The sequence below is a fragment of the Penaeus vannamei genome, unplaced genomic scaffold (genome assembly GCF_042767895.1).
Source record: "Penaeus vannamei isolate JL-2024 unplaced genomic scaffold, ASM4276789v1 unanchor274, whole genome shotgun sequence".
NCBI classification, from domain to species: Eukaryota; Metazoa; Arthropoda; class Malacostraca; order Decapoda; family Penaeidae; genus Penaeus; species Penaeus vannamei.
Window position 1 is genome coordinate 1 of NW_027213278.1, and position 12,500 is coordinate 12,500.

The 12,500-nt window shown below is 38.2% G+C and overlaps 1 protein-coding gene across 5 annotated transcripts in view; it reads right to left on the reverse strand.

Moving 5' to 3' along the window:
- LOC138860925 (uncharacterized) overlaps positions 1-12,500 on the reverse strand; it is a 22,131-nt gene continuing 9,631 nt past the window's right edge. For 3 of the 5 annotated variants that reach the window (XM_070119480.1, XM_070119484.1, XM_070119483.1), the window contains exons 2-3: positions 7,507-7,570; positions 5,615-6,805 (exon numbers count right to left, since the gene is read on the reverse strand). In XM_070119480.1, the coding sequence (XP_069975581.1) occupies positions 5,736-6,701 (966 nt within the window). In that variant the 5' untranslated portion in view covers positions 6,702-6,805; positions 7,507-7,570 and the 3' untranslated portion in view covers positions 5,615-5,735. Of the gene's footprint in view, positions 6,806-7,506; positions 7,571-12,144 lie in introns of all 5 variants that reach the window. The other 2 variants (XM_070119485.1, XM_070119481.1) reach the window with 2 other exon arrangements.

The following is a 12,500-nucleotide window of genomic DNA, read 5'->3' on the forward strand; positions in this document are numbered from 1 at the left end:
TTTTCAGATAGGTATGTTTTATTTACATTGATGTCAAGTGTAAATGTGTTTGCCTTCTGTCTGCCAGGAAGCCACAGAACCTTTTTTGGTGAGAGGTTCCATTCATCTATAATTGCTTTACTCTGGTTTGGTTTCTTACCAATGAAGGCAAAGACAGCTACTTCTGAGATGGGAAAGGATGGTGTAATAATGGGCTCCTTCATTTCTATGGCATAAGCTGCAACAGCACAGCCCACCTGAAGAACCTTGTGAAGATAGCTCACTACCTTTTCGCCACCACAGTATAAGTCTCCCAGGCCAACAATAACTTTCCTTGTCTTCGAGGACAACACTGTATATGTATCCATAACAGCACAGGCATGAAACATGCCGTAAGTGACACATGAAGTAGGCTTTGGTTGAATCTTAATATCTTTATATGTAAGCTTTGGTTGAATCATAATATCTTTATATGTAAGTTTACCATCGGAGTCTATTGTTGTATTACTAACATGAGAGAGTGGCAGCTCCTCTTCCTGAGGCTGGGTAAATATCTTGGCACAAGCCAAAGTAAGACCCTGCTTGCTGCTAATGAAGAGAACTTTCTTACAAACAAGATGACCATGCACTTTTCTTACCTCAATGTCTTCAACTACAACATTTACCTTCTTAGGTTTATCTTTTAAAGGTAACAAGTCTTTGAATGGTAATTTCACACCTGTATCAGAATATAAGAAGCACTGATCTATATAGTAGATCTGATAAAATTCCTCATCTTGACTGGCTAATCCAATAAGTCCATATTCAATATTGAAGCTCACAACTTCCTGGTTTGTAAGGATGTATACATCTCTCTTTGTCCTCCCACACCACCCAAGTATTGGCTTAAAAACAGGGTACTACTGGAGCTGCCCAACATATACCTGGCGGTTCTCATCATTCTCTGAGCCATCTTCTATTCTAACAGACTCTGCTGGAATATAAAATTCAAGCTGATTTCCTTCATAGGTGCTGTTAACTAAGTATGTGTCAAAACTATACTTCTTTGCCCTTCCTTCTAGAATCAAATAGTCTTGAACACTTTTGTGATTTTTAATTCTTGCTCTCAATTCATCTCCTCTTAAAACATCACTTTGTGTCCAGTCATTCTCTTGGGAAGGACCACGGACAAATTCTGCACCTGTAATAATCTTTTGTCATCAGGCCTGATCAAGAAAATCATACTCAATGTTGCTATGTGGGCTTACCTCAAATTCATGATCTATTTCAGAAAAGTGCACAGGAAATGGGGGAATTACTGTCCTAGACAACATCATATTGCTTGTTAGAAACAGAATATGTTTGGTGATACATTCTCCATCTATGATTGTTATAGGGATATCTTTTACAACAGCATGTAGTTGTGGCAGAGTTGATGCGGGTGAACTATTGCAATGTTACATGTGTTTTCCCAAAAGTAAATGAAAGGAGTCTCTAGGCTATAATGGAAGCATTTCCCACTGTCGGGAATTCTCTTAGAGCGTGATCTTTTCTGCAAAATTCCACACTCACAAACTGGAGATTGTGCAGTATGTGAACATCACTAGCTGTTTTCTTGAACCATCCACAATTTGGATGGAAAGACTTTATCTTCTCCGTAATCAATCCATTTATGCGAGGAATGATCATAAACAGATAGAAAATGTTTTTGCTTCACAGTCTGCTCTAGTGGAATATCAGCCAGGAAGAGTTATGCATTCCTCTTGATTTTCATACTAGCAAATAAACTGTTACGTCTCATCTTCCTTCTTTTCTAGTATGCCTTCAAAAACAGAATGTTTTATGGGATGATCTATAGTTACCTTTTGTTTTTCTTCCAAAATTTTGTCCATTCATACTTGCATCTCTAGCTGGGCTTCCCAGTAGTATGTTAGTATCTGGTTGATCCTTGACCTGATCTTCAGATTCTAATAAAAAGTTTCTCTTCTGCCTGGGGAACCGACTCAAGTCTATCAGAGTTCTCACCTCCACAAGTAACAAGTACAAACAAAGGTCTTATCTTTGTTTTATTTTCTAACTTTAAGTAATTTTCAAATGCAGTATGAGTGAGTCTCCAACCTGTACATCATTTTTTGCATTTCTTCCATCCTTAAAGTATATCAATCCTGTTTTATCTAAGCCCAAACTTGAGTAGTGATCTCACCTTGTAATCTCATTCTTACTTGCAAACTGTTTTTCTGTGGTCGAGTTACTAAAAGACCCTCAACTTCGAAGGCATAATGAACATCAGGTGAATGTTCATAAAAAAGGATGGTTTACATCAACCCCACAACAAAATAACATGGTGTTTATGCACTGCATCAAGTGAAATAATTGAACCCTCTTCTAAATCTGTTATGCTCTTCACTTCACTATCGATGGCACATGCTGCATTTTTACTTTCAACTTGAGGAAAAATGTCTTTTTTGTAGTAACCTTTAATGCTCTGTTATCTTCTTCCATTATAACTAATTCTCCTGAATACATTATATATACAATAGGAGTCATCTATTTCTAGATCCCCTTGTGGTTGCTGCTCAGATACATGTTCACAGACTTCATCCTCATGACAATCAACAACACTGTCTTCCTTAGAGCATGTGGAATGAGAGAAGCATTTGGCTCGGAGGTCTTCTCTTCAACAAACTAGAGCATCACAGCTTCATTTGGTCTGTCCTCCTCTTGAGCTTTAAGTGAGCACTAACCCTGCTCTCCGGGTAGTGGATAAGAACCAATCTTTCCATTTGGGAGTATCCCATTCCCTGTTTTTTGACAAATGTAAGAACATACAGCGCCATCAAGCTCCAACTCATACAGACAGGTCCCACAATCCCTCTTCCCAAGATATTTTTCAGGTACATATTAGAAATATCTACTACCATTTAATTCATATCCATCTATTCTCCTTCCAGTCCAGACAAAGACCACACTATATTCTGATGTAACATCCACCTTTCTTTGTGAAAGCATCAAACTGCACAACTGTTCCACATGGTATCATCTTAACTTCTGTTAATGGCACATCCTTCTACAAAAACAAATCCAGTAAAATGTATGAAAACCCACTTCCCTTGGCAACTGACAGAGTATTACTTTTCCCATTTCTTTCTTTTCAACAATGAGGCCTGCAAAGTTTCTCCAAGTATTCTGGCAAGTCTTCCACTTTATGTAAGCTTCTTGTCCCTCATACCAGATTGATGATCAAGGAGTGCCTGGGTATCTGACAGTTTCTTACTGTCAAAAACATTTGTAGTTTCTGAGCTACATGTTTTAAGTCATTTAATTTTCTTCCATTCATAATGTCTTTTATTATCATTGGTTTCCCATCTTTCACCATTGCAACCATAAGGAGAATCTGGCAATCGGTCATTCTAACTGAATCGATGGAGTACCCAGCTGCGTGAACCCAGATGAGGCAACCCTCCATGAGACTTCTTGTGAATTCATCTCCTTTGGAGGTATAAACTTTCTAATGGCACAGGTGCCCTCATTATAAAACCTTCATCTTTATTTAGATAAACATGGAAATCAACCTTTTATCTGCAATATGTAGCCTTCCTCCAGGTACTTCAAAATGATAGGAAGATGTCCCTGTCATTTGCAGCAGGTAGCTTGACATCACTCCATAGAGCAACTAAACGATAGTTTGATAAACCAATGTTAAATCCATCAAACATAATTGACACTGGATTAGGGGACTGGGCAGGTTGAGTAAGAATTCCCCTTTAAAATATATGGCCCTTGCACCAATTAGAAAACTTTATGTCCCCAAATGGTATTCTGGTACATATCCTGAGCACTGAGCGGCTTGTGTCCCACAGCAAGGTCCCAGGGTGATTCATTAGCAAGGGTGGTTTGTCTTTCTTTGACTTAATATTCAACATTGCTGGACTGAAATGTAAGAGGTTTTGGCTCCTGTTGTGTGACTGGAGTCTCCTTTATAAATACATTTATTGATCTCCTGATTTTGTGGACATCTTCACTTCTTTTTCTTTCAGTTTCACCTTCTTTTCATTTTTTGGGCTTGCTGCTACTGGCTCTGAATTTGTCAGCCAGAGCCTTTTCATTATACAAGCCTAGTTGCTCAGTATTTTTTATGTGTTCCTCCACTTCCACACTTTGACTTTTAATAATCAGTTCTGAAAAGGAAGGCACACTTTTCTGAATCATATGTGAGTTTCTGTTCTTTGTGACAGTGGAGAAGTACTCTCTTTTTTAGTCATTTTTGTTTTTTGTTCTTCCTTCCCTTTAAGATTCTTTTCACTTGATATTCTCTTATCTTCCACACCTTTTATTTCATAACTACAAGAAACAACTGAAAGATCTTTTTGTTTGTCCTACCTCACTTGCTAAATGCTTATCAGCATTTGATTCAGGACTATGTAAGTCATGTGCATTAACTTCACTTACCTCTGTAAGCGTAAGCATGCTTGTGTCTGACTTTGCATTGTGTATTTCTTCCATAGGCAACTGAGAAATTTTGGTTTCATCCTTGCGGAAATCAGTTTCTAGCTGCTGTGTTCTACCTGTATATGCTTGAACCGTGAAGAATCATTAAGCAGTCATGTTGGTGTTGGCAATCCATAAAGATGTAATACATACCCTTCTTACAGTCACATCTGCCTTTGTCACTATGTTGTTTACATGCAAGATTTTATCAACCCAAGGCAGAGTTATTTCCTTTCCATCTAAATAAAATTGTAGATAATATTCATCCTCTGTCATGTTATTGTTAGCTTCTACATCAGCAAATAAAATAGGTTTGTTTTTTATGCTGATTAAAGTTTCCTATTGCATTTCTATATAAAGTTAAATGATTTGGAGCCTCTGCATATTTTGATTGGCAGGCTTCTTTCCTTTCCAACCTCGAGAAATTAGTGGAAACACATTCACCTGTTGTTGCAAATTTGACAACATCCATGCTTACTTTCAAATCTTTTTTAGCTAGGAGTTCAAGTATTTTTGATTTTACGGTAACATTCTTTCCATTAATGTAAAAAACTAGAAAGAGGAAATGAAAGCATTTCCACTTTTCCATCTACAATAACTTTGACACATCCCATGCCTTTTTCAAAAGATATTAGGGTTCCATTGATTTCCTTTACCTCATGCAGAAATACATAGGAATCAAAATATGGCTCTACACTTACTTTTGGTTTCTCTCCTTGTTGAATGCACCAAACATGTAAATTTGGATAGATTTGGGAATACAAATGACATCAAAATATGTTTTCGTTCCATCTCCTAGGCTAGCTAATAGGACTGGCTCCTTTTCCTCGCCATAGAAGCAAGCACCCACATGGATGGCCATGTAGCATTTCCAACTGGTTCAATCAGTATTGGGGCATCTTTAATAGTTGTCAAGATGAACTTTTTCCCTAAGACTGTGCAGAGCACACCTGGCTGATTATACAAGCAAGACATATGTGGGCAGCATGGATATGCACTAGCTGGAGACTTTGGTTCAGGAGACCTCATTTGACCCAGACTGGGTAAGATGGCTGTCAGTTTTGATGGATGATTCATGCTACTGAACTTGATACATCAACTTCAGATAAAATGCTCATTTCTGCCTTCCATGCATCTGTATTTTCACCAGATTCATCCTGACTTCTTCAGTGTCAGTTACAGAACTACTTCTACCCTGAGTTACGCTACTAAAGGGACTTGATTTGCCTGATACATGGATATTGCCCTCTTCCTCTAGATCCTGAAAGGCTTTGCTGTTTTCTGCACTATTATCTACCAAGTAAAGTGATTCTGTTTGGGTCACAGAGTCGAGACAGTTCCACTGAACTCTGAATCAAAGCATCGAAGTTACATTGAACTATGGCATCCTTGTGGCTGGTCTCACTTAAATGATCATATACATCATCAATACAGTCATGGTTCAGTATGGACTGACTGACTCCATCTTTTGCAATTCCTACTGCAGCACTGTCCACTGAGCATTGGGTTCCATTCTCCACAGAAGCTGAACCATCTCCGGGACAATCTTTATTCAAATCAACTCCACTATCTCCTCTTTGACAAGAATTGATATGACCTCCAATAGAGCCATCATGGACTGTACTCTTTGTCATAGGCTTATCTTCATCACTAAAGGAGTTGAGTAGTCCCTCCTCACTAGCTGCAGAGATATCATTGCCATTCTGCTGTTGTTTATAAAAGGAGCTGGTATATGGCTGCCCCTGTCTGTCAATATTTCTTTTTTTTGCTAATATCTGATCATAATCAAACATGTCACTCATAAAGTCATGCTTGTTACTGGGGCTGGCATTCAATGGCTTTTTATCATTAGAGCTGATATTTACACATTCTTCCTTTGTGGAAATAGATTTCAATTTCTCTTGTTGATTACAGGTGTTGCTCAGAGGACTTGTCATGTTTGTTGACATTTGTCCATTAAAATCAGCATGCTCAATGTCTCCTTTGCATGTTCCCAAGCCAGGACATCTGTTTTGTGCTTCTAAGATGGCTCTCTTTACTTGTTCATTGAACACTCTTTGATTATTGATCACATTCACAAGCAAGGTTTCCTTCATATCCTCAGCAATCCCGCAAAGAGACACTTGCTCTATCATGTTAGTTGGGTCTAACATGACAGTACTTTTGCAAACCCGAGTCATTGTCGTACCACTTCTTGCTCCACCTCCAGAGTCAACTCTTTTGTCACCGCTCCCCTTAAATCCTTGATCAGCCATTGCTGTCCAGTTCTCTACATGGATGCTTTCTTAATCTTCAATCCTCAATCCTACATAAGGTTGGCATCCTCATCGCAATGAGGAATGCTGTCAGCTGTGCTTATCTGAAAATGACACAAAGGCCAGTGACGTGTGTTACACCTGCAATTCTCACGGTAAATCAAATTCAAAACAAAAAAAATAACAGACCTATATTCTATGAGGACTCACAAGAGTGAAGAGTATTTCATCCTTAATATAAACACTCGTCCCAATGACAACCAAAGTCTTGTTGATTGGTCCAAAGCCATGTAAATCAACTACATATAATTTAATCACTATCCCTTTTAATTCTGTAATATGTGTATATTATATATATATATATATATATATATATATATATATATATATATATATATATATATAAATAAGATAAGAAGCAGAGAACAAAGAGGAAGTGAGGAATAATAATAATAATTATTGTCATTAATATTATTATTATCATTATTACTATTATCATCATTATTATTACTATTATCATCATTATTAATACTATTATTATTAGAAGATCTAGAAGGAGAAGAGATAGGTGATAATGAAGAAGATTTAGAAGGAGAAGAGATAGGTGATAAAGAAGATTTAGATGGAGAAAAGTTGGAAAAAGAGGAAGAAACAGGAAAGAAAAAGAAAAAGAAAAAGAAAAAGAAAAAGAAAAAGAAAAAGAAAAAGAAAAAAAGCATAATCCGCTTCCCCCAGTCTATTCTCACGAGAACATTCCTTTAGAAGTCTAAATTCTCTCTCCATTGGAATACATATATCTACTTACCTTTCAATCATTTCTCAAGTCTTCTGCAGCAAGACATACATACAGCTCACTCTATAGTACAGATCTGAAAAAAAAAAAAAAAATCCATCAATGTCAATGGGCCTGACATATGGAGAATACACAGCTATGCAAGCACAAAACCTACCTTTACTTTCAATAAATGTACCCCATGATTCAATACGAGGACCTATTGCAAAAGACATCAAGAAAGGACTCCAAACACAAGGTAGATTCCAGGTTTCACTACCATGTAGCAGAATTAAGTCTTGAAGAAACAGTTTGGTCTCTCTGCACAAGTATCAGTATCACCAGGTACTCATATTGTGTGAGCTCAAGACTCCTACCCCTATCAATGCATCTGTTGACCTCCTGGAATCAGCCTAGAATCACAAACTACACTACCAAGATATGTAAGAGTTTGTGTGATTCCAGTCCCACACTTTCAGTGCCAGCATATAGAATATCCATACTGTTAAACCAATAATCTGTCATACTTGCTTTAAATCTCAGGATTTGCCAGAGATTCCCCATGGATAATGTGGATTATTGGTTTTCCAAATTGAATCCAGACTGTTTAGATCTCTGCAGCTGCAACAATCCCCTTTCTTTCTAAAAAGAAATGGACAGATCACACAAGGCACATTTTTGACGGCAAGATATTTACAGATTTCTTGAAACATCTTGAAACTTCTTGCTCATACTAGTATTTCATGGAACTTCTTGGTTGGATATCTTGGTCTGGTTTCATAACCAAACCAAGCATTCTCAAACTACCTCCTGAGGAAGCTTGCTACAGTCTCATGATGTCACAACAGTAAAAAAACAGCCAACATGACCAATAGACATGAGTAACAATGATGAAATTCTCTTGGTAATATATTTATTTATTGCCAGTAGATGATGTTATACCGAGCAAGTTATTATCATATTTGTGTTGAAGTATTAACAGAAGTATATTGATAGTTTTTTTTTATTCTCTAGAACAGTGTTGTTCAAACACTTTCACCTATTGTACCCTCTATTACCTTCTTGTACTGTTACATAGCCCCATCCACCATGGCTAAACAAACTGTTTTATTTAGGATAATGCAATTAATATACTTATTATGAAAAGACTCTATTGAAGGAGCGTTGGTCAATAAATTGGAATTTGATACACAAATAAAAAAGGTGTGTGTGTGTGTGTGTGTGTGTGTGTGTGTGTGTGTTCCTTGTTTGTTCACATACCCTTATGATATATGTTACATACCCCCAGGGATACACGGACCCCAGTTTGGACAACACTGCTCTAGAAGATAAGTACTAGCTACTGTATTATTAGCATTCTGGGATGCTCAAAGTCTGTTTCTATTCACCTTTATCATTTCCATTATACTCACATTTTCAAAGACCTATCTTTGCTATGAACAGAAAATAGTATCCACATTTGTGTTTCTCATCAAAAATGTAGAAGAACTCGGAACTTTCAGACTCAGATGGCAAATGTGACAGCAAGCAATGCTTGAGCTACAGGTTCATCACCAGACTTTAACAATTATTATAGATACCACAAAATATGACAGCTTTACCACCCTTCTCCTTGGATATCATCTCCCTAATTTTTGTCAGGGTTAAAGATTCCATACTGATAAGGGATACAGCACTAGGATCATGACACAACATGCATTCATGCAAAGTATTGGTGGCTCAACCTGAATCAACTACTTAAAAATATCCAGCCAAATAATCTGGTATCCCGACAAGATCTGTGAAGACCTGTCCACCTACTAGCATAATTGAGAGTAGCATCAATTAGAGGTAGCCACGGCAATCCACATGCCCATTTCTCCTCCCTCAGTGAAACACCCACAGACAGTCAATGGAAGGATCCTGAGGTTTGCCACCTAGGGCTGTCACTGGATGGACCCTGAGGTTTGCCACATGGGGCTGTCACTGGATGGACAGGGTTTCTTAGTGAATTCAGAAGGTAGCCAGAACCAGTACATCACAAAATGTGGTTGATCTCCACTTACATTACTTGAATCAGTGATGAAGTTGGAGAACTGATACCAAGAGCCAAAAATCATCATCTCTGAGGAGACTATTTTCATTACTGGTAGAAGCTCCTGAACCATGGACACAGGAAGACATCTCAGAGCCAGCTAGATCCCTGCCAGATACCATTTTCAAGTTAACAAATATATCTCATGGAGGACAGCAATATGTTAACCCCTACAATCTAGATGATGTGATGATCACATAATAAATTGGCTCAAGAGACAGGTGACATGAACATTCCAGCTTGCAAAAAAAAATTGGCTATGGGCTGGGGTGAGAGGAACTTGCCATCATGAGAATTTCTGCTGAAGGCCGGGATGTTGGGAATGACTCACCGCAAGTGCATAAAGCTCTTGGAGGGTCATTAGACATAGTGGGTATTTGGAAAGGGGCTCTTGCATGATTTCTATTGATAAACAAGTGTGGAATGTACTATCCATGAGCCATGACTAGAAGAGTGTCAGCTCCAGGGAGGACAATACTGCCATGCTCAAGACCCTATTGCTGTCTTAACTGGTGGCAGAGGTTGTGTACATTAAATCAAACATTAAAAAAAAAAAAAAAAAAAAAAAAAAAAAAAAAAAAAAAATATATATATATATATATATATATATATATTTATTATTATCTTATCAAGACTATCTACAGAGATGCAAGGAAAACATATCAAATGATACAACATACAAATGACAAATACAGGCACTGCAAAATGGAAAAATAAGCTAATAATGCTTTTGCACAGAAAGACATAATAGCATTGCAAGGGGGGGAGGTAAGGAGTTTAGACACCACACATGAGCATTTGTGTGCACTCATCCTATACGCCATACAACTGTCACAATGGACACTCAAATAAGCCACATGCACCCAGATTTAAGAAGCAAGTCTGGTATAAAACAATTTTTTTCATGTGGAGTTTACATACATATAAAGGAGAAAAAATACTACAGTTTCAATACCATTATCCACATATCAACCAGAGTATGAACTACGAAAAATTTTGAATTTCACTTTGCCAGACTTTACTTCCACTTTGTTGGCCATTGTAAAAGCATGGTGTGGGATACCAATCCCAAGACACAGCATGGAGGCCATGGTGAATGCCTGGTCCAATACCACTCAGCCTATTAGGGCTGCATTGCAGGACACAACAGATGATGGCAAGTTTCAAGAGTATTTAGATAAAATACATCTAATCATGAAAAAATTTCCATTCTGAAAGCCGCTATGGATGTTTCCTACACACTTATTGCAGTTTCCATTTCTCAAAGCCATATAATAATATAATAAAATGTAATAAAACTTCCATCTATGGCAATTCCTTCGTAACATGTTATACTTTAGTATATATTTACACAGTGACCACACTAAAACAAGGAAAATCTAATTACACTGTCGTAAAAAGAGGATACAAGATACACTTACTGACGCATAAAATAATATGTACAGGCAAAGAATGACATGAGAGAGCATCATCAGAGGTACTAAATTAATTAATCAATTAATGTTTGAAAATGAAAGTGCTAGTCATCACAGGTCATATAGCACTATGGTAAAGTATTGAATCAGAAAAGGGCAAAGAGAGTTATAGATTACGATAAAATGTGTTATATGTCAAAGGTTTGAGAACATTATAGGATACTATGGTAGTGAAATGGGAAAAAAGGGGAACAAGTGAACTAGAGCAGAAATTAGTATAGAGGGGGAGGTTAAGGAGGTAGGGCGATTGAGTGAATTATAGTGTATCTGTCACTGGGAAAGGTATAGGAAAAATGTTCAAGGAAGAAAAGAGATAGCTGTTGAGAGTAGGAGCAGAATCCGGGGAGAGGGGAAGGTGTTATACGTCAAAGATTGGAGGGTGCTATAGGCAATGGTAATGAAGAGGGAAAGGAGGGATGTAAATGAAGTAGAGTAGTGATTAATAAATGGGAAAGGTTAAGGAGGTAGAACACTTAAATGAATTGTACTGTGTCTGTGACTGGGGAAGGAATAAGAAAAATAGGTGATAACAGTAGATATGGTTGTCTTAGTAGTAGGGGATTAGTAGTGTCTGCGGGGTCAATAGGGAAGGTGGGGTCTGCGGAAGGGTATTGTGATAAAAGAGATTCACGTGTATATCCAGAAGGGAGTGGGAGGGATAGTGGGGATTTTTTTTTGGGGGGGGGGGGGGGGGTGTAGGAGGAAGGGGGGTGGAGGAACCTTGGGGAGGAGGATGGATATCTGCAAATACTTTAAATGTAGCAGTAGTAGGAACAGAGGGATTATGGGGTGGATGAGGGAGCGGAGTGTTCCCTTGGGTTATCTTTAGGAAGTTTTGGATATCTTCAAGGGTTTCTGGAAGGTAAAGTGGACTGAGAAACAAAGGTTCTCTTTTAGGGAGGAGAAGAGGAGATAGGTATCTGAGGAACAGATGAAGAGGAAGGTGCAGGAGAGAATGTAGTAGGAGAGTGTGGAGTGGGATGTTTAGGTTGTCTGGTACGACAACTAAAGGGAGGAGGAGGGGTAGGTATCAGGGAAATGGTAGAGATTGGAGTAACTGGAATTAGAATGGATAGGGTGAGTAGACATAGGACGTAGGTTTAGGGTATAGAGGAGAGATACCTGGGGAGATGCAGAAACATCTTGTGTAGATGGTGGGGGAGCAGAGCATAGGACTGTTTTGGAATAAGTTGAGAGAGAAAAACCTTGTCGTCGTGCTTCCTGTCTGGCCTCACATAGAGTGAGGCCTAGTTTAAATCTGAGGACTGCTGCCTCACATTCAAACCTACAAGCAGGGCAGCTCTTTTAAAACACATTATGGGAGTCTCCACAATTAGCACATGTACGTAATTGAACAGGGCAATTTGAACGGTCATGACCAGGTGGGGTACATAGAGGGCAGTGGGCTGTGGAGCAACAATGTTTGGCTGGGTGGCCAAAACGCTAACATTTCTGACATTCACAAAGAAGAGGTCGAT